The sequence below is a fragment of the Triticum urartu genome, chromosome 4A, assembly GCF_056163025.1.
Source record: "Triticum urartu cultivar PI428250 chromosome 4A, HENAU_Tu73, whole genome shotgun sequence".
NCBI lineage: Eukaryota > Viridiplantae > Streptophyta > Magnoliopsida > Poales > Poaceae > Triticum > Triticum urartu.
Window position 1 is genome coordinate 511683940 of NC_141876.1, and position 27136 is coordinate 511711075.

Sequence of the window (27136 nt, forward strand, 5' to 3'; positions counted from 1 at the left end):
TTAATTTATCATCAACTTAGTACCTGATAGTATTTTGCATGTCTATGTTGTTGTAGATAGATGGCCCGTGATGTTGTTCCGTTGAATTTTAATGCGTTCCTAGAGAAAGCTAAGTTGAAAGATGATGGTAGCAATTACATGGATTGGGTTCGTAACTTGAGGATTATCCTCATTGCTACACAAAATAATTACGTCTTGGAAGCACCGCTAGGTGACAAACCCGCTGTAGGAGCAACGCCAGATGTTGTGAACACCTTGCAGAGCAAAGCTGATGACTACTCGATAGTTCAGTGTGCCATGTTTTACGGCTTAGAACCAGGACTTCAATGACGTTTTGAACGTCATGGAGCATATGAGATGTTCCAGGAGTTGTAGTTAATATTTCAAGCAAATGCCCGGATTGAGAGATATGAAGTCTCCAATAAATTCTACAACTGCAAGATGGAGGAGAATAGTTCTGTTAGTGAACATATACTCAGAATGTCTAGGTACCACAACCACTTGACTCAGCTGGGAGTTAATCTTCCTGATGATAGTGTCATTGACAGAGTTCTTCAATCACTGCCACCAAGCTACAAGAGCTTCGTGATGAACTATAATATGCAAGTGATAGATAAGACGATCCCCGAGCTCCTCGCAATGCTAAAGGCCGCGGAGGTAGAAATCAAGAAGGAGAATCAAGTGTTGATGGTCAACAAGACCACCAGTTTCAAGTAAAAAGGTAAAGGGAAGAAGGGGAACTACAAGAAGAACGGTAAGCAAGTTGCTGCTCAAGTGAAGAAGCCCAAGTCTGGACCTAAGCCTGAGACTGAGTGCTTCTACTGGAAAGGACTGGTCACTAGAAGCGGAACTGCCCCAAGTATTTGGCGGAGAAGAAGGATGGCAAAGTGAAAGGTATATTTGATATACATGTTATTGATGTGTACCTTACTAATGCTCGCAGTAGCGCCTGGGTATTTGATACTGGTTCTGTTGCTAATATTTGCAACTCGAAACAGGGGCTACGGATTAAGCGAAGATTGGCTAAGGACGAGGTGACGATGCGCGTGGGAAATGGTTCCAAAGTCGATGTGATCGCCATCGGCACGCTACCTCTACATCTACCTTCGGGATTAGTTTTAGACCTAAATAATTGTTATTTGGTGCCAGTGTTGAGCATGAACATTATATTTGGATCTTGTTTGATGTGATACGGTTATTCATTTAAATATGAAAATAATGGTTGTTCTATTTATATGGATAATATCTTTTATGGTCATGCACCCTTGATGAGTGGTCTGTTTTTACTAAATCTTGATAGTAGTGATATGCTACCTCTTGAGCATGCGTTGGTTTTCCCTTGAAGAGGAAAGGGTGATGCAGCAAAGCAGCGTAAGTATTTCGCTCAGTTTTTGAGAACCAAGGTATCAATCCAGTAGGAGACCACGCGCGAGTCACCTCGTACCTACACGCACAAATAAGAACCTCGCAACCAACGCGATAAAGGGGTTGTCAATCCCTTCACGACCACTTGCAAGAGTGAGATCTGATAGATATAATAATAATAAGATAAATATTTTTGGTATTTTTATGATATAGATTGAAAGTAAAGATTGCAAAATAAAATAGATTGGAAACCTGTATGATGGAGAATAGACCCCGGGGCCATAGGTTTCACTAGAGCTTCTCTCAAGATAGCATAAGTATTACGGTGGATGAACAAATTACTGTCGAACAATTGATAGAAAGGCGAATAATTATGAGAAATCTAGGTATGATCATGTATATAGGCATCACGTCCGTGAGAAGTAGACTGACTCCTGCCTGCATATACTACTATTACTCAACACATCGACCGCTATCCAGCATGCATCTAGAGTATTAAGTTCATAAGAACGGAGTAACGCTTTAAGCAAGATGACATGATGTAGAGGGATAAACTCATGCAATATGATATAAACCCCATCTTTTTATCCTCGATTGCAACAATACAATACGTGTCGTTTCCCCTATTGTCACTGGGATCGAGCACCGCAAGACTGAACCCAAAGCTAAGCACTTCTCCCATTGCAAGAAAGATCAATCTAGTAGGCCAAACCAAACTGATAATTCGAAGAGACTTGCAAAGATAACCAATCATACATAAAAGAATTCAGAGAAGATTCAAATATTGTTCATAGATAATCTTGATCATAAACCCACAATTCATCGGATCTCGACAAACACACCGCAAAAGAAGATTACATCGAATAGATCTCCAAGAGAATCGAGGAGAACTTTGTATTGAGATCCAAAGAGAGATAAGAAGCCATCTAGCTAATAACTATGGACCCGAAGGTCTGAGGTAAACTACTCACACATCATCGGAGGGGCCATGGAGTTGATGTAGAGGCCCTCCGTGATCAATGCCCCCTCTGGCGGAGCTCCGGAAAAGGCCCCAAGATGGGATCTCTTGGGCACAGAAGGTTGCGGCGGTGGAAATAGGGTTTCGTGGTGCCCTCTGATGTTTTAAGGGTACGTAGGTATATATAGGAGGAAGAAGTAGGTCAGTGGAGCCACGTGGGGCCCACGAGGGTGGAGGGTGCCCCCAGGGGGGTAGGTGTGCCCCCTGCCTCGTGGCCTCCTTGTTGAGTGCTTGACGTCCACTCCAAGCCCTCTAGATCACGTTTGTTCCAAAAATCACGCTCCCGGAGGTTTCATTCCGTTTGGACTCCGTTTGCTATTCTTTTTCTGCGAAACACTGAAATAGGAAAAAAACAACAATTTGGGCTGGGCCTCCGGTTAATAGGTTAGTCCCAAAAATAATATAAAAGTGTATAACTAAGCCCATTAAACATCCAAAACAGAATATATAATAGCATGGAACAATCAAAAATTATAGATACGTTGGAGACGTATCATGATACATATGTTCATAGTATTGAAGCCAAAAGATATAAGTTTAATAATGATAGTGCAACTTATTTGTGGCACTGCCGTTTAGGTCATATTGGTGTAAAGCGCAAGAAGAAACTCCATGCTGACGGACTTTTGGAATCACTTGATTATGAATCAGTTGATGCTTGCGAACCATGCCTCATGGGCAAGATGACTAAGACTCCGCTCTCCGAAACAATGGAGCGAGCCACAGACTTGTTGGAAATAATACATACTGATGTATGCGGTCCAATGAGTGTTGATGCTCGCGGAGGGTATCGTTATTTTCTTACCTTCAGAGATGATTTGAGCAGATATGGGTATATCTACTTGATGAAACATAAGTCTGAAACATTTGAAAAGTTCAAAAAATTTCAGAGTGAAGTGGAAAATCATCGTAACAAGAAAATTAGTTTCTACGATCTGATCGTGGAGGTGAATATTTGAGTTATCAGTTTGGTCTTCATTTGAAACAATGCGGAATAGTTTCGCAACTCACGCCACCTGGAACACCACAACGTAATGTTGTGTCCGAACATCGTAACCACACTTTATTAGATATGGTGCGATCTATGATGTCTCTCACTGATTTACCGCTATCGTTTTGGGGTTATGCTTTAGAGACAGCTGCATTCACGTTAAATAGGGCACCATCAAAATCCGTTGAGACGACACCTTATAAACTGTGGTTTGGCAAGAAACCCAAGTTGTCATTTCTTAAAGTTTGGGGCTGCAATGCTTATGTGAAAAAGCTTCAACCTGATAAGCTCGAACCCAAATCGGAGAAATGTGTCTTCATAGGATACCCAAAGGAAACTGTTGGGTACATCTTCTATCACAAATCCGAAGGCAAGATATTCGTTACTAAGAATGGATCCTTTCTAGAGAAGGAGTTTCTCTCAAAAGAAGTGAGTCGGAGGAAAGTAGAACTTGACGAGGTAATTGTACCTACTCTCTTATTAGAAAGTAGTTCATCACATAAATCAGTTCCAGTGATTCCTACACCAGTAAGTGAGGAAGCTAATGATGATGATCATGAAACTTCTGATCAAGTTACTACCGAACCTCGTAGGTCAACCAGAGTAAGATCCGCACCATAGTGGTACGGTAATCCTGTTCTGGAGGTCCTGTTACTTGACCATGACGAACCTACGAACTATGAGGAAGCGATGATGAGCCCAGATTCCGCAAAATGGCTTGAGGCCATGAAATCTGAGATGGGATCCATGTATGAGAACAAAGTGTGGACTTTGGTTGACTTGCCCGATGATCGGCAAGCCATAAAGAATAAATGGATCTTCAAGAAGAAGACTGAGCTGACAGTAATGTTACTGTCTACAAAGCTCGACTTGTTGCAAAAGGTTTTCGATAAGTTCAAGGAGTTGACTACGATGAGACCTTCTCACCCGTAGCGATGCTTAAGTTTGTCTGAATCATGTTAGCAATTGCCGCATTTTATGATTATGAAATTTGGCAAATGGATGTCAAAACTGCATTCCTTAATGGATATCTTAAAGAAGAGTTTTAGATGATGCAACCAGAAAGTTTTTGTTGATCCAAAAGGTGCTAAAAAAGTGTGCAAGCTCCAGCGATCCATTTATGGACTGGTGCAAGCCTCTCGGAGTTGGAATATATGCTTTGATAGTGTGATCAAAGCATATGGTTTTATACAAACTTTTGGAGAAGCCTATATTTACAAGAAAGTGAGTGGGAGCTCTTTACCTTTTCTGATATTATATGTGGATGACATATTGCTGATCGGATATGATACTGAATTTCTGGATAGCATAAAAGGATACTTGAATAAGAATTTTTCAATGAAAGACCTCGGTGAAGCTGCTTATATATGGGGCATCAAGATCTATAAAGATAGATCAAGACGCTTAATTGGACTTTCACAAAGCACATACCTTGATAAAGTTTTGAAGAAGTTCAAAATGGATTAAGCAAAGAAAGGGTTCTTGCCTGTGTTACAAGGTGTGAAGTTGAGTCAGACTCAATGCCCGACCACTGCAGAAGATAAAGAGAAAATGAAAGCCATTCCCTATGCTTCAGCCATAGGTTCTATCATGTATGCAATGTTGTGTACCAGACCTGATGTGTGCCTTGCTATTAGTTTAGCAGGGAGGTACCAAAGTAATCCATGAGTGGATCACTGGATAGCGGTCAAGAACATCCTGAAATACCTAAAAAGGACTAAGGACATGTTTCTCGTTTATGGAGGTGACAAAGAGCTCGTTGTAAACGGTTATGTCGATGCAAGCTTTGACACTGATCCGGATGACTCTAAGTCACAAACCGGATACATATTTTTATCAAATGGTGGAGCTGTCAGTTGGTGCAGTTCCAAGCAGAGCGTCGTGGTGGGATCTACATGCGAAGTGGAGTACATAGCTGCTTCAGAAGCAACAAATGAAGGAGTCTGGATGAAGGAGTTCATATCCGATCTAGGTGTAATACCTAGTGCATCGATTCCAATGAAAATCTTTTGTGACAATACTGGTGCAATTGCCTTGACAAAGGAATCCAGATTTCACAAGAGAACCAAGCACATCAAGAGACGCTTCAATTCCATCCGCGATCAAGTCATGGAGGGAGACACAGAGATTTGCAAGATACGTACGGATCTGAATGTTGTAGACCCGTTGACTAAGCCTCTCTCACGAGCAAAACATGATCATCACCAAGACTCCATGGGTGTTAGAATCATTACAATGTAATCTAGATTATTGACTCTAGTGCAAGTGGGAGACTGAAGGAAATATGCCCTACATGCAATAATAAAGTTGTTATTTATATTTCCTTATATCATGATAAATGTTTACTATTCATGCTAGAATTGTATTAACCGGAAACTTAGTACATGTGTGAATACATAGACAAATAGAGTTTCACTAGTATGCCTCTACTTGACTAGCTCGTTGATCAAAGATGGTTAAGTTTCCTAGCCATGGACAGAGTTGTCATTTGATAAACGGGATCACATCATTAGAGAATGATGTGATTGACTTGACCCATCCATTAGCTTAGCACGATGATCGTTTAGTTTACTGCTATTGCTTTCTCCATAACTTATACATGTTCCTATGACTATGAGATTATGCAACTTCCGAATACCGGAGGAACACTTAGTGTGCTATCAAACGTTACAACTTAACTGGGTGACTATAAAGATGCTCTACATGTGTCTCTGATGGTGTTTGTTGAGTTGGCATAAATCGAGATTAGGATTTGTCACTGTGTATCGGAGAGGTATCTCTGGGCCCTCTCAGTAATGCACATCACTATAAGCCTTGCAAGCAATGTGACTAATGAGTTAGTTACAGGATGTTGCATTACGAAACGAGTAAAGAGACTTGCCGGTAACGAGATTGAACTAGGTATTGAGATACCGACGATCGAATCTCGGGCAAGTAACATACGGATGACAAAGGGAACAACGTATGTTGTTATGTGGTTTGATCGATAAAGATCTTCATAGAATATGTAGCAACCAATATGAGCATCCAAGTTCCGCTATTGGTTATTGACCGGAGATGAGTCTCGGTCATGTCTACATAGTTCTCGAACCCGTAGGGTCCGCACGCTTAACGTTCGGTGACGATCAGTATTATGAGTTTATGTGTTTTTATGTACCGAAGGTTGTTCGGAGTCCCGGATATGATCACGGACATGACGAGGAGTCTCGAAATGGTCGAGACATAAAGATCGATATATTGGATGACTATATATGTTTGGACATCAGAATGGTTCCGAGTGAGTTCGGGCATATACCGGAGTACCGGGAGGTTACCGGAACCCCCCGGGATGTATATGGGCCTTATTGGGCCATAGTGGGAGAGAGGAGAAGGGAGCCTAGGAGGGGGCGCGCTCCCCCCAAGCCCAATCCGAATTGGGTGGGGGGCCGGCCCCCCTTTCCTTCCCACTCTCTCCCCTTCCTTCCTCTCCTAATCCAACTAGGGAAGGGGGGATCCTACTCCCGGTGGGAGTAGGACTCCCTTGGGCGCGCCATAGAGGACCGGCCCCTCCCCCCTCCACTCCTTTATATAAGGGGGAGGGGGCACCCCATAGACACACAAGTTGACAATTGTCTTAGCCGTGTGCGGTGCCCCCCCTCCACCATAATCCACCTTGGTCATATCGTTGTAGTGCTTAGGCAACTCATCATCACTGTCATCACACCATCGTGCTGACGAAACTCTCCCTCGACACTCAGCTGGATCCAGAGTTCGCGGGACGTCACCGAGCTGAACGTGTGCAGATCGCGGAGGTGCAGTACCTTCGGTGCTAGGATCGGTCAGATCGTGAAGACGTTCGACTACATCAACCGCGTTGTCATAATGCTTCCGCTTACGGTCTACGAGGGTACGTGGACAACACTCTTCCCCTCTCGTCACTATGCATCTCCATGATAGATCTTGCGTGTGCGTAGGAATTTTTTTGAAACTACTGCGTTCCCCAACACCTACTCGCATGGTTGACCGGATGAAGTATTGGGTGACCTCCTGCCGCCAAAGCATCCTTCCTCTTTGTCTGTTTACGGCGGTCGGGCGATGTGTGTTGCTATGTTGACCTTGCGGGCAGCCACCATCGGCAGGTCCTCCGGCTCTGGGCCCGGTGAGATTACTTACATCTCCGTTCACACCTCCTCTGGCTTCATCACCGCAGTGGATGGTGACGAGCGGGAACTAGGATGGGTGATGGCGGTGATCTGAGGGGAGACAATGGAACAATTACGAGTTTTGGCACGAAAACAATGTGGAATTGTACAAGTGTGCGGGCTCTGTCTCACTTCTGTGTGGGCCGAGGGTGTCGAATACCGACGTGACGGTTGTCGGGACATGTGATATGTTGGATTTTACTAGTAGGCCTTTGGCCCAAAGCCCAACTAAAATCTAAAGTTCTTATGGCCCATTCATGCATGTGTGGTATGAGTGAGACTAGTGCTTAGTCCCATACTGCTAGGTGAGAGTGAGTTGCACCACTTTATAAGGTGAGCTCTTCTAGCACTTGTATGTGCATGAGAAGACCAGACCTACACGTGTGTTCCTCCTCCTCGTTCGCCACACCTCGCCTCACCTCATCACGACGCGCCGTGTCGGGTTTCAGGAATGAGCCGAGCCGAGCATAAAGCTATGCGTGTTGTCTATATTTTTGCTACTTGAGAAAATTAATGAGTTATTAATTACTAATTAACAAATGCATTAATTACTCAGCCATTTCCGATTCTTTTGTATCGTGTGGTTGTTACTAACTTGAACGTGGGGTTTACTCTCATGACCTACCCGACCCGCACTACATAGACAGGCAGACGTCTACCCTAGCCGCTGACACAACATGTGGTTTCACACCATTCCAGAATATTGCACCACCACTCAAGTCTTCTCCATCTCTCCTTCCGGCGTGCACGCAAGAAGGGACATGTGCCCTCTGGAACCTTGCCTCTTGTTATCCTATACGGGGCGACCAAGTTTTTGGGGAGCGCACTCGCACGACCGTTGGCAACGACGACTTTGCTAACGACAACTTCTTCCCCAACCTCGGCAACATGTTCATCAACGACATGGGCGACAACATCAACGCAGGCGGTTCTGCTCCTGCTGCACCGTATATGATTCTGTCCTCCTTATTTGAGATCGTACTAGAATTTCTATTTCTGTTATGTGCCTTATATTCGATCTATTCCTCTACTTTGCTAGCCCGCATGATTAGTACATTTCTGTTATGTGCCGTATATTCGATCTATTCATCTACAAATACACACATTTTACGTAGTTTCACAAGCAAACAAATATAACATAGTTCCACAAGACAAATAAATATATCATAGTTTACAAGCCAAATAAAAATTAAATTGTCTCAAATACATTTAAAAAAACATTCATCTATTGGTTGCCAACATGAGCCCACATATGCTCAACCAAATCATCTTGCAGCTGAATGTGAGTTTCCAATCACGCATTTGATGATGAAATTGGGTGAACTGTTCAAATGTTGCCGCTCCTTCATGCTCAGGCACAACATTGTCACCCCAAAGTTGAAACCCTTGGTCGTAGATATGTTTCGGGCGCTCATCCTCTACGACCATGTTATGCATGATCACAAAAGCAGTCATCACCTCCCACAACTTCTTCGTGCTCCAAGTTCTAACAGGATACAAAATGATGCCCCATCGATATTGCAAAACACCAAAGGCATGCTCCACATCCTTCCTAGCACTCTCTTGCTCTTGGGAAATATCTCCTCCTCTTCTCTCTGACAGGGTTTGAGATTGTCTTCACAACAGTGGTCCACTGAGAATAGATACCGTCAGCTAGGTAGTATGCTTTGTTGTAGTTGTGGCCGTTGATGTTAACATTCACCGGCGGGTAGTTGCCTTTAGCAAGCCTTGCAAACACCGGCGAACGATCATTGTGCGATCCGGCCATGCCGAAGAAAGAGTGTCGGATCCAGAGATCTTGTGAGGCCACGACCTCAAGTATGATAGTGCAAGCCTTGACATGGCCCCTATACTGCCCTTTCCAAGTAGAAGCGCAACTCTTCCACTCCCAGTGCATACAGTCTATACTGCCAAGCATCGCCGGGAAGCCCTTGATGGCATTCATCGCCAACAAGCAGGCTGTATCTTCAGCATTTGGCCCTCTCAAGTACTCAGGGCCAAACACTGCAATCACAACCTTGCAGAACTTGTAAATGGAGTCTAGGAACGTAGACTCGCTCATACGGACGTACTCATCAATGAGATCACCCAGCACTCCGAATGCAAGCATCCGGATAGCTGCAGTGCATTTCTGATAAGAGGAGAAGCCAATCTTTCCAAGGGCATCCTCCTTGCACTTGAAATACTTATCATATCCGACCACCCCCTCCCGAATACGGTTGAAAACATGCCTAGCCATACGGAAACGGTGTCAGAATTGGTGATGTTTGAAGAGCGGGTTGGGTGTCTTAAAGTAGTCCTTTCAAAGAAGGTTGCGATTCAATGCCGGAGTGTGCCTCGGGATCGAGCCCCGAAACAATGCACACTGCCTACTAAGGTGGTCATGGACGACCAACACAGCAGCCACCATGTCCTCATCGTTGTATGAGGAATCATCGAAGTCGCAGAGGAAATTGTGGAAAAAGAACTCGTCGACAGAGTGCATATGTATCTTGGGGGCAAACTGTCGAACAGCTTGCAGTCGTCGTCGAAGAAGCTGGCCAGCGAAGAGAGGCGTGTCTCCCCTGGAACAGGCAGCTGATGAGTGTGGCGGCGACACACGAGCGTGGCGGCGACGAATGAAGGAGTTGGCCAGGGCCGGCGGGTGGCGACTTTGTGCTTGCGGCGACGTCGGTGGTGGTGGTGGTGGTAGTGGGGGGGGGGGGGGAAGCTGCGGTGGCCCGACGGCGAGGCGGTGGTGGCATCGAGGTGGGAGGTTGCGGTGTGGGGGAGGTGTGTGGGGTGCGGACTGTTGGCAAGGGGCACCGGACTGGGCGGCGACGGCGACGGGGTGGGGCGGGCGGGGGCTTGCTATCGATGGGGATGGAAGAGAATGGCCTATATGCCATCGACTCGTGGGCCAGGAGGAGGAGTAGGCGCGGGTGGCGCACGTCCGTTTCATGTCTGCGCCAACACATATGAGGACCAAATCAGGGCTAGGAATAGGTCATCCGGCGGATGAAAAGCGGACGCGTGTTCATTTAAGTCGGCGCGTTGGACCGATGTTTCTGTCCACGGCGATTCAAATGGACACGTGTTTATGAAATGGATCTACCCGTTGGAGTTGCTCCTGGGTTGAAGATGCCCTTATCGGATACACTCACCTGTTCTCTCTCTCTCCTCTCACGTAACTCCATGAAGCCTGTGCCGAAAGCAGCCTTCTTTCAGCCACTCTGGGCAGCATTCAGCTACTATGTCTAGGCAGCAGCGCTACTAGTGCATGACAGGTTGAGAGAGAGTGAGACGGAGAGGCACTAGACGGCAGGAGGAGGCTGGCCATCTTGTCCAATGGCAACTCCACGATTAAATTCTTGCATCTTTATAGGGGTTAGTCTGTGTGTATGTGTCGCCGCGTGAGTTTTCAACAGCACCGGACGTGGCCTCGCCCCAGTAAAAAGAGGGTGGAGTGGGAACCCAAGGGACTTGAAGAAACACACACACACACACGACATCTTTTACCCAATCCAATCACAGATCCCCATGGAACGAGAGGTATGGGGAGGCCAAGAACAAACAGGCCCCTAGATTTTATATGCCCGCTCTAATGAAATTGCATTAGGGCAGGGCTCAGGAGAGAGTGGTACTTATCCACCGCTTTGCTTTCGCCTTTGGCTTGCTTGGCCCCTCCCTCTCATTCCTTTTGCTCAGCTCACGGGTCCCTCTCGCCCGTCTTCCTCGTAGTTCACTTCTCTTTTACCACTACTGCCTCCATCTCCATGTCGTCGCTCGGACAAGGGTAGTAGTAGAGCTCAGCTCAGAGTGAAAGCCAAGCAAGAAGCGTTTTCGTCTGTGTTTGGTTGTTGATGAGAGCGATGGCCAGCGGCGGCAACTGGTTAGGCTTCTCCCTCTCCCCGCACATGGCCATGGAGGTGCCCTCCTCCTCTGAACCCGACCACGCTCAGCCTGCTAGCGCTAGTGCTATGTCTGCTTCTCCCACCAACGCCGCGACCTGCAACCTCCTATTCTCCCAACCCGCGCAAATGGCCGCTCCACCTCCTGGATACTACTACGTCGGCGGCGCCTATGGGGATGGCACCAGCACCGCCGGCGTCTACTACTCCCACCACCCCGTCATGCCCATCACGTCCGATGGATCTCTGTGCATCATGGAAGGTCTGCTCACTGTTGCACTTCTCTCTCTTCTCTTGGTTCCCGTTGTTGCAAACGCCGATATTAATCTTTCGTGCTGCCATCACGTAGGGATGATGCCGTCGTCCTCGCCGAAGCTCGAGGACTTCTTGGGTGGCGGCAATGGCAGCGGACATGACGCGGTCACCTACTACAGCCACCAGCAGCAGGACCAACAAGACCAGGAGGCAAGCAGAATCTACCACCACCATCAACAGCAGCAGCAGCAGCTAGCGCCCTACAACTTCCAGCACTTGACGGAAGCAGAGGCGATCTACCAAGAGGCCACGGCGCCGATGGACGAGGCAATGGCCGCTGCCAAGAACCAGCTGGTGACGAGCTACGGCTCATGCTACAGCAACGCGGGGATGCAGCCGCTGAGCCTGTCCATGAGCCCCAGGTCCCAGTCCAGCAGCTGCGTCAGCGCAGCTCCTCAGCAGCATCAGATGGCTGCGGCCGCTGCTGCTGCCTCCTTGGCTGCTTCCCAGGGAGGCAGTAATGGTGGTGGGGAGCAGGAGCAGTGCGTGGGGAAGAAGAGGGGCACTGGGAAGGGAGGCCAGAAGCAGCCCGTTCATCGCAAGTCCATCGACACGTTTGGGCAGAGGACCTCCCAGTATAGGGGCGTCACCAGGTAAGTTGCTTATACTACAGATATTTAGCTTTTGGATTCACGTATGATCTCAACTTGCTCAATAGTGCTACCATCTTTTGCAAGTTCTATTTCATCATTTTACATTGCTGATCTTGTGCAAATAAACTAATGTCAACTAATTCCTAGTTCCTTTATTTTTCCAAAATAAATAAATTCCTGGTTCATTTGGAAGGAATATGGTAGTGGTAGTACTACTAGTACTACTGTTTGTGCCTTATGTTTTGCCCTGTGATTTTGTCCTACTTAGCTGCATTGATGTCTGCAGTGTTCCACTGATGCATCTGCAGTTCTTGCTATTTAGTATGGCACCTAGTACCCATAGTTCGTTCCAAAACAAATTAATGCCATGGAACCGTTAGATTTATTCACCCACAACATGCTTAATTTGTTCCATTCCTCAAGATTAAAGACTGAGCGCAATGCACCTGTTGCTTCTGATGCCTCTTCAGTTCTTTGCATTGATGAGACACCACCTACCTGCTCTTTTGTTTTTGACCAAATCACCTGATCCAACCTGCCTCCCTTTTTATATTGTTTATATCGCATGACCAAGGTTTGGGTGTGTTTGATCCACTGGAGCAGGCACAGGTGGACTGGGAGATATGAAGCCCACCTCTGGGACAACAGCTGCAAGAAGGATGGGCAGACAAGGAAAGGGAGGCAAGGTTGATCACTAGCTCAACTTCTAGCACAAATTGTATCAAAATCATATGCATGAGTCACCTTCTGATATAACTCCACCTAACATTTTGATACATGTTCTTCTTCTTGTGTATGTCAACATGTCTGGCTCGAATGGTGTCTTCTTGCAGTTTATCTAGGTAAAATTTGCTTCATATATACGGAGTACTTTGCTGCAGCACTTGTATCAAGCTGTGTCCTAGTTCCTGACATTTTCTTTATGTGGGCTAGGTGGTTATGACAATGAAGACAAGGCTGCCAGGGCTTATGATCTGGCTGCTCTGAAATATTGGGGGCCGTCGACGAACACCAATTTCCCGGTATGGATGACAGCATGGATTGGTTCATGGAAACTAAAACTGTCGATATCGGTTTCTATACTGTGAACTGATGTGTTGAGTTTCACAGCTAGAAAATTATCGAGAGGAGGTCGAGGAGATGAAAAGCATGACAAGGCAGGAATTCGTTGCACACTTGAGAAGGTAAAAAGCAGGAGTCATTTTTCTCCCACTCTAGATCAATTTTTGATTGATAGATTCAGCAATAAGTTTGTGATGCCTACAGGAGAAGCAGCGGGTTTTCTCGTGGTGCTTCGATATATCGAGGAGTAACGAGGTAAGATGCCTACACATTTCCCTCAACTATGAAAAATATTGCATGAGAGAAAAGTCTGAATAATATGAGCGGAAAACAATCTCAACGCGCCGATGTTGCATTTCAGGCATCATCAGCATGGAAGATGGCAAGCTAGGATTGGCAGGGTTGCTGGCAACAAAGACTTGTATCTCGGCACTTTCAGTAAGAACGATCGACATATCCGCTTGTTTTTATATACTTACTAACCAAAAGAGTTTTCACAAAGTTATGTGCTATAAGTGAAAGAAGCTTTCAGTGCTAATCTCAAGTAGCAGGGGGTACTATTATCGATGCAAGTATGCTAATTGTCGCGTCAAAGTAGATTTGCTAGAGAATGTAGTAGACACCCAACAGAAGCTTTTACTGTTAAACCTCTAGTTTTGTGCGTTGCTTTGGGATCTATAGTAACTAACTTTAGCTCGTGGAGTACATCTGCAACTGCGATGCATCCTTCCCTGATCATTCTTTGCTTTTCCAGATGTTTTATGCTTTTCATAAGGCTGTGACCTCTGTACAAAGCTATCGGTTGACTGTCTCGAATACCCCCTTGGACTGAAAATTCAATCACACTAGCACGACGCAAAAAGCAATCAGATCGGAAATCGTACTTTGCAATAGGAATCTACCTTGGTTTCCTAATGAGTGAACAAGGAGGATATTAATCATCGATGACGTCTTCTAAAGGGTACATGAAATCTTAACAAAATCTACTGAATCTTTGTACAGCCACTCAGGAAGAAGCAGCCGAGGCCTACGACGTAGCCGCGATCAAGTTCCGTGGCCTGAACGCCGTGACCAACTTCGACATAACCAGATACGACGTGGACAAGATCATGGAGAGCAGCTCTCTGCTGCCCGGTGACGAAGCGCGCAAGGTCAAGGCGGTCGAGGCAGCCAACCACGTGCCTGCCATGCACAACGGCGGCGGGGAGATCAGCCATTCCGAAGAAGGAAGCTCCGGCGTCTGGAGGATGGTACTCCATGGAACACCGCAGCAAGCTGCACAGTGCACCCCCGAGGTGGCAGACCTTCAGAAGGGCTTCATGGGCGGCGGCGACCCTCGCTCGTCCCTGCATGGCATCGCCGGGTTCGACGTCGAGTCGGCGGCGCATGACATCGACGTCTCAGGCAAGATCAACTACTCCAACTCGTCCTCCCTGGTGACCAGCCTCAGCAACTCGAGAGAGGGGAGCCCAGAGAGGTTCAGCCTGCCCTCGCTGTACGCCAAGCATCCCAACGCCGTCAGCGTCGCCAGCATGAGCCCGTGGATGGCGATGCCAGCGCCGGCCGCCGCCCACGTGTTGAGGGGGCCGAATTCCTCCATGCCTGTGTTTGCTGCCTGGACGGACGCATAGCCGCGCTGCTGCTGCTCAAATCTTGCTGTCGCTGGCCATGTTGCGTAAACTGGAGCTGAGTTAGTAGCGTCGGTTGCTCATTCCACTTGTGTTGAGTTGGGAAGGCAAGGCTGGTTAATTGGTTATCACGAAGGTGGTGTAGTGTTAGTGGTAGTGGTACGCAGGAGAAGCAGGCATTAGTCTCTAGCTCACCGAACTTGTAGCAGTACGTAGTATTCTTACTTACTTTCTCTTGAGCCTCTTTTTATGTAATCTCCTGGGAATGTATTATCATGCATGCATGCATGGCTTACAAGTTACAAAAATGCATGGAAGGAGGCTGCCCCAAGAAAAGTGAAAGGGTTTGTGGGATCGGGACTGAGCTGATGTGTCTTTGTCCGTACGCTTGTTTTTTCTTTCTTTTTTGCGACGAAAAGGCGGGTATTTATTCCAGATTCACAGGATTACAATCGGCAACGACTAGTTCAGCGACACAAGAGAGAGGTTGGGTAAGCCAGCACGCAGTGCTATCCCCGCTATGTCTAGAATTCGCTAAAGAATCTGCAACCCTGTTTTGTTCACAACATTTTTACAGGAGTGGACAGGTTTTTATCTGTGCAATCAAATGGTACGCTCGTTTATCCGTACGCTTGTTAGTAGGTCAAGTAGTGGACAGGTTTCTGTAATCTAATAATCAGTGGGGTCGTGAGGTGCATGCAATTCACTGCCGATGCTGGTCTTTTGACCAGTGTCTCAGGCCGCTTGTCTCACGTCCTTTTGCTTTCTCTGCATGGCGCGGCACTTGCTCATATGATGGCGATGAGTATCATAAACATTCCCCTCTTTTCCCATCCCTTCCCGTATGAAGGGAGCGTCCTACGTTCCGGTGCAAATCATTCCAAAGCGGCCGAGAGATTCGCAGGGCATGTTTCCATGTCCCGACCTCAACCTGCGGGTTCATGATGGCATGGCATGCCATGGCCCCGGCCCGGGATGACATGTAGGATCCAAAGTGGCGGAGGATGCTGGTGTAGATGCGGCTGCCTGGCCATGGTTATATTTGTGACGTTGGAAAAGCATGCATGCATGCATGCATGCATGTCACAGTGAATAAAAGAAGGGAAATCATGGGTCCGTCCTCAACGGTGGAGGAGGAGGAGGAGGAGGAGGACGTGTTGGTGTACGTACGACGGGTTACAGGGAGAAGTAGGCCGCCCTTTTGAATGCTAGCTAGGATAGGAGTAGCGCTCGCTCACGCGCACTCACGTCGTCCTCCTCCTGGAATCTCGAATGCTCGCTGCGGCATGCTTTGCTTGCTTTTCTGCTCGTAGTATAGTACCTAGTACGTTGTCGCTGTCGCGTCCAGTGTTTCCCGGCACAGGGAACCGGAGGCGACGCCGGCCTTTGACTCCCCTACATTGGCGGCTACTAGCCGGAAGGGCCATGCCCGCACAGTGCAGTGCGTGCCCCGACCTCCCTCCCGCCCTAGTCCCTTGCCTCTCCGCGCGAGACAGCGTTGCCCGGTCCATCCCATGTGCCCCGCCGCGCTATAACCGGGGCCAGGCCGGACCCCACGCCGCCGCGGGGCTCACTTTAAAGCCGTCGGCCGCAGCGGCACACAGTGGTGGCGCGTGGTCTCGTACGCTTCGTCGGGTGGGGTCGGCGATGGCGCGGTGGCCGTGGGTGGCGTTTTGGCGTCGCCGTGTTGTGCGCTTGTGACGACAAGCAGCTCAGGCGGGCGGTGCGGCAAGGAGCCTGCTCGCGGTTAGCAGACAGGCCGTGTCGCCGAGCGCCTTGCCGGCGGTCTTTTCGCTGCGCCGGACCCGCCCCCGGGCCGACGCTTGCTTGCTTACCTGCAGCCTGCTGAGCGCTGCATGCTACATGCATCCATCCTGGCGTGTTGTTTCGGTTTTGAAAACCACGGGGCTCTCCCGCTCTCGACCTAGATCTTCCTCAATCGGGGACTCCTGCAGAGGCCGGAGTTTACCCCGCTACAGGCTATGGCGTCGAGTTAATTGCGCCGTGGTCCAGGTCCACGATGATTCGTCGGCTGCCTTCAACTGTTTGAGCAGGTAGGTGCTGCTGCTTAAGAGCATGGTTAATAGTCCAATCAGCTGCTGGCTATATGATTTTGCCACGTCAATTATAGCCAAGCTCAAAGCAACTTCAACCGGAAGACCCATTTCGTCCGCCTACGTCTGTTTGGATCGCCGCGAACAAAAATACTGGCCTAACGCGATGATCTATTCGCAAAACCCATCCGCTTCGCGTCTGTGCGGACTCATTTCCGGCCCAAATTTGGGTTTGAAATGCGTCAGCGTGGACGCGAAGCGAACGCGCCGCGCGTCCGCTCGGTGTCCGCCGCGTCCCCACATGTCGGCCAGCCAATAACCCTAAGCGGTCATAATTAACGTGGTCACCTACCGAGGGCCCGCCTGACAGTGTTGTGACACCCCAAAATTTTGGCCTTGTTCTATTAAATTAAATTTTTTGCCAGGAATTAAAACTTTTATTTTCTGGGCTCCTTTTTGATTTTTGAACCATTTTCTCCCTTGTTATTATGGAGTTTTTCCCCAAAGTGAAAACCTTTCAAATATGTTATTGGACTTGTTTAACCTCTCAAGAAAAACTTTTCTTTTATCATTATAACTAATTAACTAATTAAATTGCTTGATCTTTATTTTTTTGAAAAATGGTTTTTCAAGGTTATATGGCCATATTTGAACTACAACCATTTGATAAATTCACCTAAAATTCCAACAAAAATTTGGAGATGTCATGTGATGTTTTTAAATCACTTTTTTACAAAAATATCTTTTATTCATGAAATATTTTAAGCTCTACATTCAATTTTTCTTCTCTGGTCCAGAGTGCAATTTGCACTACAACCCATTTAAATAATTCTTTCTAGCCTCCACCAAAATTATGGGATATTGGTAGTAGCATATGATTCAACATTATGCAAAAACCTAGTGCTGTTCTTTGAAAAATTTGAGTGAATCAACCTCATTTTCATTCTGGTCCAGCCTTGTGATTTCTACTACAACCCTATTTAATTTTGCTCCAATGATCTTGTGCTTTCTCCTGCTTGTAGACAACCCTACCAAACCCCTAAGTCCAGGAGCATGCACCCATTGGCATATTTTGGTTCATGAAATAATGTCATTTATTTCCTGTCCAGAATTGGAGTTTTGCAAAACTTGCACTAGCAAGTTTCTCCTTTTGTCCAAATGACCTCACCACTCTCTCTGGCATCTAAGGAGATCCTGATCTGGAGAATTTGGCCACCCCAAGAAGAGCCTAGGTGCCTGTGGCATTTTGTCAAACACCTGGAGAGCATGGCCAGATTTGACATGATCTTGAATTTGCATTGTGAACTTGGTCTCCTGACCTAACCACCCTGTCCATTCACCCTCTATCTAACCCTAACCTAGCCCTGTTTCTTCCCAGCCTCAACCGCGACCTCTAGCGTGCTCTGGCATTGTGTCGAGCACATCCCGTGCGTGCCCAGAGCGCGAGCAGAGCGTGCGTTTGGCACGCGTTTTGCACGTGCCGCGCCCGAGCCGACGCGTCGCGCCCCTGGCCTTGCCTCCACTGCAGAGCCACGCTACGCGCTCCCCTTCTCACCGCAACGCGACAAGCCGCCCCTCGCCACGCCCGGCAGGCCAAGAGCTAGCCGCCGCGGCCGCCCGACAGCCCCTGCTCATGTCGGCGCCGCCCGAGCCTCTCCCGCTCGCCAGCTCGCTCCTGGAGCAGTGCCCGCTCGTCCGCTAGCTCCTGCCGCCATCCCCAGCCCCGCCACGTTGCCCTGCAAGCCATAGAGAGGCGGTTCGCCGGCATCCTCATCCACCGCCGCTCGTCGCGCTATAAAAGGAGGCCCCCGAGCTTCCCCGAGCACGCAGGCAACCTCAGGCCACCCCAATGGCACTCCCCTAGCTCGCATTCGACCCGGGGAGGCCTCCTTCCTCATCTCCGGCAACTCCTGCCGCCGCCACCGCCCCGGCCAATCCGGCACCTCTAGTACCTCCCCCTCTCCGTTCTCTTCACCAAGAGCTTCCTCTTACTCCCGTGAACCAGTTACCCTACTCAATTTTGATCAGGGCTCACCGCGGGAGAAAAATCACCTTGCCCGACGGCCTCCGTCCGCCGTGAAGCTCGCCGCCGGCAGCTCTGTCCACCCCCGAGACCATAACGACTACCGAAGTGGCCGCCTCGATCCCCTGAGCCCGCAGGTGACCTCCGTTTCCCGAACGGTGCCGCCGTTCGCCGGCGAGCATCGCCGGAGTCCCGCCCCCTCTCGGGCAGAGGAAGGAGAGGGAAAGGCGACTGGTCAAACCTGACCAGTGGGCCCCCTGGACCCACTGTTAGTGACCCTGTACCTGTCCACGTGGGTTAAGTGAAGGCGTAATCCACCCCAGTACGTTTCCCCCGCTCCGAAAGCGTATTCCCCTCCGAAACGTTTTCTTTTCTGTTTTATTTTAAATAACAGATTTTGACCACAGCTTTGACTGTCTATAACTTTTTAAATATAAATCCAAATGAATTGATTCTTTTTCCTACATCTCTCAAATTCTGTCTAGTTTATTTTAAGATTTATTTGAAAATTTTCCAAACAACTTTTTTGTACTGTTTTTGAAATATGTGTTATTTGCATATTTTTGGAAGTAGGATTTTTGGGAGAGAAGGAAGCTTTCAAAAATTTTGGAGAGCACCCCCACCTCTCCACACCATTAAAGGCAAGCATTCTGAACCCCGGAATAATATTTTTGGTGTGCTAGTTGACACGTTTATAACACCACCTTATATCGGAGAACTTGTTATTTCATGTGATATGATCATTTGCATGAAGGCATATTAGTGATTTCCTTGCTGTTGGAATGAATATACTTGTGATGGTAATCTCCCTCATGTGCCTTGCATGCATGCCGGAAAGGAATCCGGGAAAGCCTCTGCCTTGGGTAGGAGTGAGCTTGTCGCCGGTCCCCGTCGGGACGGTTATGTCCGGTATGGCATGGTAAGGTATATTGAGTGGTGATTTTGTTGATTGAAATATATTTGTTTACATGTCATGCAGGAAACTTATAAACCTCCTGAGTCGACCGTAGACCGAGTCTTGTTTCCAGTAACCCCCATACTTGCTATGTACTACCACTTGTCCCTGCCGCAGGTAGGGTATGGTTCAGTAAGTCGTCAACCCCTTTCAAGCACACACCGTACAGAGAGGCCATGGTGGGAGATATCGGTTGTAGCCGGTAGGCATGCCACCTGGTCCGGGGGCATGGGTGTTTCCGGTTGAGACCGAGAGGGGAGGCCACCCCTTAGAGCGCGCGATATAAATTTGATCCCATGCCACGCGAGGTTGTAGCCTCCCCACTTAGAGTTTTGCTTAATAAGTGTCGTGGGTGATTCCAGACACCGATGAGTTAAGCTGGTGTGTGCAAGTTAGGCGTGTTTTCAACTAAAAGACCGTAAACGGAACTAGTCCCGATGGACTAAAGGAATCCGTTACTCGTGTGTAAAGAGTACACCCTCTGCAGAGATTAAAACCTATTCGAACAGCCGTGTCCATGGTTAAGGATTACAGTCTGGGATGGGTCAAGTGTTGGTCTTAGTGTCGGTCTTCGGAGGAGAGATTGTTAAACCAGAACTTGGACCGTGACTTGTGACGTGTGAAGACCATGATTATTATTTTGTGATGGACTAACCCGTTACATTATTTGTATCCCTGGGATGGTTCTACCTCCTGGATATTCATTGTGATTATTTATCTTGTAAGCCCTTTATGTGGTGTCGCTCAGACGCCCGACTGTGGCAATTCTTTTAAAAGCCCTTTTTGTGGTGTCGCTCAGACGCCCGACTGTGGCATTTCTTTTAAAGCCCTTTATGTGGTGTCGCTCAGACGCCCGACTGTGGCAATTCTTTTAAAAGCCCTCTTTGTGGTGTCGCTCAGACGTCTGACTGTGGCATTTCTTTTAAAGCCCTTTATGTGGTGTCGCTCAGACGCCCGACTGTGGCATTTCTTTTAAAACCCTTTATGTGGTGTCGCTCAGACACCCGACTGCGGCATTTTATTTCCACTCTATTACTGTTTATTCATGTTGCATGATAATAACCTGCTTGCATGCATAAAAGATGTTTTATTTATGACTGGCGATGTGATCATAGAATTTTTCAGTGCATGATTATCAATTATATTATACCTGTGTTCTTAATGTTTGCGAGTACATTCAAAGTACTCACTGGCTTGTCCCTGGCTATTGTCTTGGCCAGATTTCTGCTTGGAGAGGAGCGTGACGATGACAGCCTCGAGACCTAAGCAACGGTGATAGCAGCCTCGCGAAGATAGGAGTTAACCTGGTCAGCTGTTCCTGTGGGAAATGGAGTCCCATAGACACTGATGTCTCACAAACCGCTTCCGCCATCGACCACTAGAAACCCAATTGTTGTACTCACAGGCCAGAATGGTCTTGTACTACATATTTTGTATTTTATTTTTTGCTTGGAATTTCTGTATCAAGTTGGAGCCTCATCAGCTAACAGTAATCCTGGGGCTGATGAGCACGACGGTCTTTTTCTGGAAATTTATACCCGAAAAACCCGGTCGTGACAAGTGTGTGGAAGGGCCGCGTGCCCGTCCTTTTTAATGGACGCGTGCGGCGGTGCCAGCCTCATCCACTCCCCGTCCACATCTGGCCACCTTTGCTCCCCCGCTGGCGACCACAAAACCCTAGCCAGCCAGCCAGCCCGAAACCCTAGCAAAGCCATGGGCATCTTCAGCGGGAAGGGAGGGAGGAAGGGAAGGTTCAGCACTGGCGCGAGCCCTTCCCGCGGGCTTCCTCCTCCATCGCCGCTGGCTAGACGCAGCACGCCACCACAGGAGCGGGAGTGGCTGTACATCCCAGTCAACCAGGCGCGGTGGTACTTGGAGTACTGCCAGCCCTTGCAGTACCTGGATGTGAACTTGCGCACGGGTAGCATCTGGACCCGCAGAGCATCCCCAAGCAGGCGACGCTCGGTCCGTGTGGGCGCACATGGAGGAGGTTTCCCGGCGGCGCGAGCTCCTTACGTCGGAGCAGCACGCCATGCATCCCTACGTGTCAGACTCTCCCAGCTGGGAGCACTGGTTTGTGCTAGAGCACGAGGAGGAGTGCCGCCTCGGCCACATCGACCACAACTTTCCACCCCCGCCCATGCAGGTAAAGCCAGAGGAAGAGCAGGCGGAGGCGGAGTACCAAGACGCCCTCGAGGATGCCCTGCAGCACGCGGTGGAGGCGAGCTGACACCACCTCCGACGGGCCGCTCGTCGTCGAGCCCAAGGCCGAGCCGGGGCGCGAACCAACGCCCACGCGAAAGCGGTCACCGCTGCCCCCACTTGGTCCGAGGAGTCCTATTCGTGGACCGGCGAGCTCCGTGAGTGGGTGAGCGTGCATCCCTGCTACTTCGTCTCCACGCCAGAAGAGGAGGCGGCCCACCTTGAGCGCCGGAAGGCACATTGAATCGCGGAGGAGGGGGCGTCGCTGAACGGCAGATGCGCCGGGAGCAGCAGCTACGCCGCGACGAGAAGGCGTTGCGACTTGAGGAGGAATAGGAGGAGCGTGCCTGCCTTGCCGCTATGCAGCCGCCGTAGCAGCCGCTGGAGGAGGCTGTCCTAGCGGCCTATCAATCCGCGTTCGGTTGGGCTAGGCCGCCTTCCGTCTTCATCGACCTCGGCGGCGGCGACGACGATGGCAAGGGCAAGGGCAAGGCGGTCTACTAGGGCAACGTGTGGGCGTTTATTAGAATATATTTTTAATGTTTAGTTATGTTTAAGTGGACTTTGGCCAGCATTTGACCGGCCATTTATATATAATTATGCTTGATTAAGTCTGTTTCGGCCACGTCGGCAAAAGTGGGTATGCCTTACATTGGGCACACCTGCCGACCCACATCAAAAAGCGGACGTGCACGTCTGCCTGGCCGACCCAAACGGACGAAAACCGAACAATGCGTTTGGGTTGGCGTGTTGGAGTTGCTCTTATAGCCAGCAAGTATAATAGTTAGATGTAAATAAGTACTATTTCATTGATACATAACCCACCTCTCTCTCTTTCACAAAGTCTTTAGGAGCACGTGCTACAGTCGGTTGTTAGTTTGTAGCCCACTTGTCTTGTCTTTCCTCTTCTCTCTCTTCCAACTCAGCATAAATATACTATTTTAAGTTTGCCCTGCCTACGTCATTTTATTGTACTTGCTCTAAAAGACATAGGGGGTGTTTGGTTAGGTTTAACCTTGGAGTTTGGTTCATGAGCCAAAAAACAACATAATTGCTGCTACAGTCTATGTCGTCGAGTTAATTGTGTCGTGATCCAGGTCGACGATGATTCATCGAATGCCTTGATTTGTTTGAGCATGTAGGTGCTGCTGCATAAAAGATGTAGGGGGTGTTTGGTTAGGTTTAACCTTGGGGAGTTTGACTCATAAGCCAAAACAACTAAATGTCTCGGTCGATGCTATATTCATGAGATTTTACATTAAGATCCGTGCAAATATTTATTTTCGGCTTTTCTTCTTTATTACATGTTATGTGAATTGTCTAAGACTTGGTTAAGTCCTGGTCGACTGAGACCTAACCACACCCAAGCCAAAAACCAACAAAATTGCTAAATTTCAGCTGGATGAAAACAATTGGTTGATTTTCATCCTTTTTTTTCTTCCAGCCGTGCGTTCTTTGTGCTGAGATTCGTGCTGGATTTTCTTTTCCATGTCTTCGTTGGCTTGTTGCTGGGCCTGTAAAAAAAATTGGGGCGACCTGTTATTTTCTCGTTTCTGGCCGCTTGGGTCGGAGTCCACTTTTATTTTTTATTTTCTCCTCCCATAGTTGCCTTTATCCCTTCCCCTTTCACATTTCCAGCGGACATGATGAGAGGCCGAGAGGAGATAGAGATAGATAGATAGAGAGAGAGAGAGGCATGTTGATTTGGAGCTCCCCTCGCTGCTCGCTTCAGTGCTTTCATGGTCAGGCGTCCGACGCTCTCCTCCCCCTACCGCTGCATCTCCCCATGTGGTTATGGATTTCATTCCCTCCCCTCCCCTACATCTTCCCCACCGTTGCATCTCTTTCTCTATTCAAGATTTTCAATGCGTTGGATGGCCCAAGGGATATCTGCCACATGAGCCAAAGTGGCGTGTCCCTCACCCCAACTTGGGAGGCAAGTGGTGCGTGAGAGGAAGGGACCCATTGGTGCGCCGGCCCTAGGTGTTTGCCTCACTCCCCAAGTCATACCCCCTCTGGCCATCTGTAAATAGAAGGGAGGGGCACCTGTTGGTAAACGTTGCATGGAAAAACAAAAAAAGTTACGCACACGCATCTATCCATGGAGATGCCTAACAATGAGAGGGGAGAGTGTGTCTACGTACCCTCATAGACCGTAAGTGGAAGCATTTAACAACGCGGTTCATGTAGTCGAACTCTTCACGCTCCAACCGATCAAATACCGAACGCACGACACCTCCGCGTTCTGCACACGTTCAGCTCGGTGACGTCATCTGCCTTCTTTATCCAACAAGACGACGAGGTAGTAGATGAGTTTCGGAAGCATGACTTCATGGCGACGGTGATGGTGAAGCTATCTCCGCAAGGATTCGCCTAAGCACTACGAAAATATGACCAGGTGTGTAAATGGTGGAGGGGGCGCCGCACACGACTAAGATAATGTTCTGGTGTGCTAGGCACCCCCTCCTACATATATATTTGTGGGGGGAGGGAGCAGCCAGGAGGGCGCCCCAAGTAGGCCGAATCCTACTTGGGGTCTCCTCCCAAGTGGCGCCCCCTGCCATCTTTAGGTGCGGGGGAAAGGCAGCGAAAGGAGCCCCCCTTTCCTTTCTCCCATGAGAAGGGAAAGGCGGGAGGGGCTCGCCCTCCCCCCTTTCTTTCTGTAGAGCCAGTCGGCCAGGGAGAGGGGCGCACTAGCCCCCTGTGGGCTGGTGTCTCCCCTCCTTGGCCCATTAAGCCCATACACCTACCGGGGGGGGGGGGGGGTGTCCGAAACCCATTCCGGTGACCCGATGACTACCCCGTGCATCCTGAAACTTTTCTGGTGTCCGAATATCATCCTCCTATGTATCAATATTTACCTCTCGACCATTTCGAGAGTCCTCTTCATGTCTGTGATCTCATCCGGGACTCCGAACAGCATTCGGTCACCAAATCATATAACTCATATAACACTATATCGTCAACGAACGTTAAGCGTGCGGACCCTATGGGTTCGAGAACTATGTAGACATGACTGAGACACCTCTCCAGTCAATAACCAATGGAGGAACCTGGATGCCCATATTGGATCCTACATATTCTACAAAGATCTTTATCGGTCAAACCATTATGACAACATACGTAATTCCCTTTGTCCATCGGTATGTTACTTGCCCGAGATTATCGTCGGTATCTTCATACCTAGTTCAATATCGTTACAGGCAAGTCTCTTTACTGGTTCCATAATACATCATATTGCAACTAACTCATTAGTCACTTTGTTTTCAAGGCTTCTTATGATGTGCATTACCGAAGGGGCCCAGAGATACCTCTCCGATACTCGGAGTGACAAATCCTATTCTTGATCTATGTCAACTCAACAAACACCTTCGGAGATACCTGTAGAGCATCTTTATGATCACCCAGTTATGTTGTGACGTTTGATAGCACACAAGGTATTCCTCCGGTATCCGGGAGTTGCATAATCTCATAGTCGGAGGAATATGTATTTGACATGAGGAAAGCAATAGCAATAAACTGAATGATAAATATGCTAAGCTAACGAATGGGTCTTGTCCATCACATCATTCTCCTAATGATGTGATCCCGTTGTCAAATGACAACACATGTCCATGGTTAGGAAACCTTAACCATATTTCATCAACGAGCTAGTCTAGTAGAGGCTTACTAGGGACACGGTATTTGTTTATGTATTCACACATGTATTTAAGTTTCCAATCAATACAATTCTAGCATGAACAATAAACCTTTATCATGATTAAGGAAATATAATAATAACCTTTTTATTATTGCCTCTAGGGCATATTTCCATCACAACCCCTAGACAAACAAGTCTAAAAGGCTACGCCCTCCCCTCCCCTTTATGCCATCTCTTGTCCACGCCGAAAGGATGCACCTCCTCCCATAGTTCTCTAGTAGTATTTTGTCCAGGACGATGGAGTATTGCTAGATTGCTGATATGTATGCATATGTAACTGTAGGGGCATCATACTTTCGATGCTACATCGATGGATCACCTCAGAAAAAATTCTCGTGGCTGGGACGTATAATCTAGTGGCGGGAGTCATGCTTCACCAAATCCCCCTCAACTACTTCCGCTACAAGGGAAATTTAGTTGGTGGTAATATTATCGCTATCCTTGCATCTTCATAGGTATGTTTATTTATTTATTTTGTACTGTGTTTCCCAATAGATGTCCGTGCCAGGATCCGGGCGAAGTGGCAAGCTCGGGTCGCCCATGCCCTTGCGGTGGAGAAATCTCGGGTTGTTGTGCCCTCGCCAGTCTTTCGCCAAAATCGGGCGTGGAAATGTTTGATGTCACGTCCGACACATCCAACTCCGGCGTCAAGCAGATCCGCGTCGATCCCTATTACATCTTCGACTGCTACTTCTGCAAGAAGGAGGAAAGGGACAAGGGCGGCCCTTGGTGATGAACTTGACCTATCTATATAGTATGAAGAACTAGTAGAATGTCAATATTTTGGTAGTCTTATGGTACTTATGCTATGTCCGGACTATGAATGACCATGTGCTAAATATGAATGCACGTATGTTGATCTATGTTGCATGCTTTTGTATATTTGGCTTTGGATATGAGGGGGCGGCTGGGGACGCGGACATATGACGGTTGGGCCGACACTGTCCGTTGACGCATCCAGACACATTCGAGGACATATAGAAGGTCAAATTAGCTATGTTCAGTTGTAGATGCTCATAGGAGGGTGATTATATATATCCCCATCCACAGGGGTCAAATTCAAGGTTTGACACATGCATATCTCATAAAGAATTTTTTTTCATTCGGTGGAAGCCGACGTTTGCGTCGATAATGAGGCATTTGTGGTGACTTGGTCAAT

General features: G+C 48.2%; 2 protein-coding genes across 3 annotated transcripts; one reads left to right on the forward strand and one right to left on the reverse strand.

Moving 5' to 3' along the window:
• Positions 1 to 9107: 9107 nt before the first annotated feature.
• Positions 9108 to 9794, reverse strand: LOC147976352 (uncharacterized). Its single transcript, XM_087520831.1, has one exon. The coding sequence runs from the start codon at positions 9792 to 9794 to the stop codon at positions 9108 to 9110; it is 687 nt and encodes a 228-aa protein (XP_087376957.1).
• Positions 9795 to 11026: 1232 nt separating this feature from the next.
• On the forward strand, positions 11027 to 15397 carry LOC125552419 (AP2-like ethylene-responsive transcription factor CRL5). Of its 2 annotated transcripts, XM_048715967.2 has the most exons (9): positions 11033 to 11707; positions 11795 to 12353; positions 12954 to 13039; positions 13187 to 13195; positions 13287 to 13375; positions 13464 to 13537; positions 13620 to 13670; positions 13777 to 13853; positions 14418 to 15397. In XM_048715967.2, the coding sequence occupies exons 1-9, from the start codon at positions 11398 to 11400 to the stop codon at positions 15044 to 15046; spliced, it is 1884 nt and encodes a 627-aa protein (XP_048571924.1). In that variant the 5' UTR covers positions 11033 to 11397; the 3' UTR covers positions 15047 to 15397. The 2 variants fall into 2 exon arrangements, with proteins under 2 accessions (XP_087374847.1, XP_048571924.1); XM_087518721.1 differs by having other exon boundaries at positions 11027 to 12353; positions 12957 to 13039.
• The last annotated feature ends 11739 nt before the right edge of the window (positions 15398 to 27136 follow it).

Coding starts and splice junctions, on each gene's coding strand:
- LOC147976352 (XM_087520831.1), bottom strand. CDS start 9,794: ATGGCTAGGCATGTTTTCAACCGTATTCGGGAGGGGGTGGTCGGATAT.
- LOC125552419 (XM_087518721.1), top strand. CDS start 11,398: ATGAGAGCGATGGCCAGCGGCGGCAACTGGTTAGGCTTCTCCCTCTCC. Junction 13,538..13,619: donor TTCGTTGCACACTTGAGAAG/GTAAAAAGCAGG, acceptor TGATGCCTACAG/GAGAAGCAGCGGGTTTTCTC. Junction 13,854..14,417: donor CTTGTATCTCGGCACTTTCA/GTAAGAACGATC, acceptor ATCTTTGTACAG/CCACTCAGGAAGAAGCAGCC.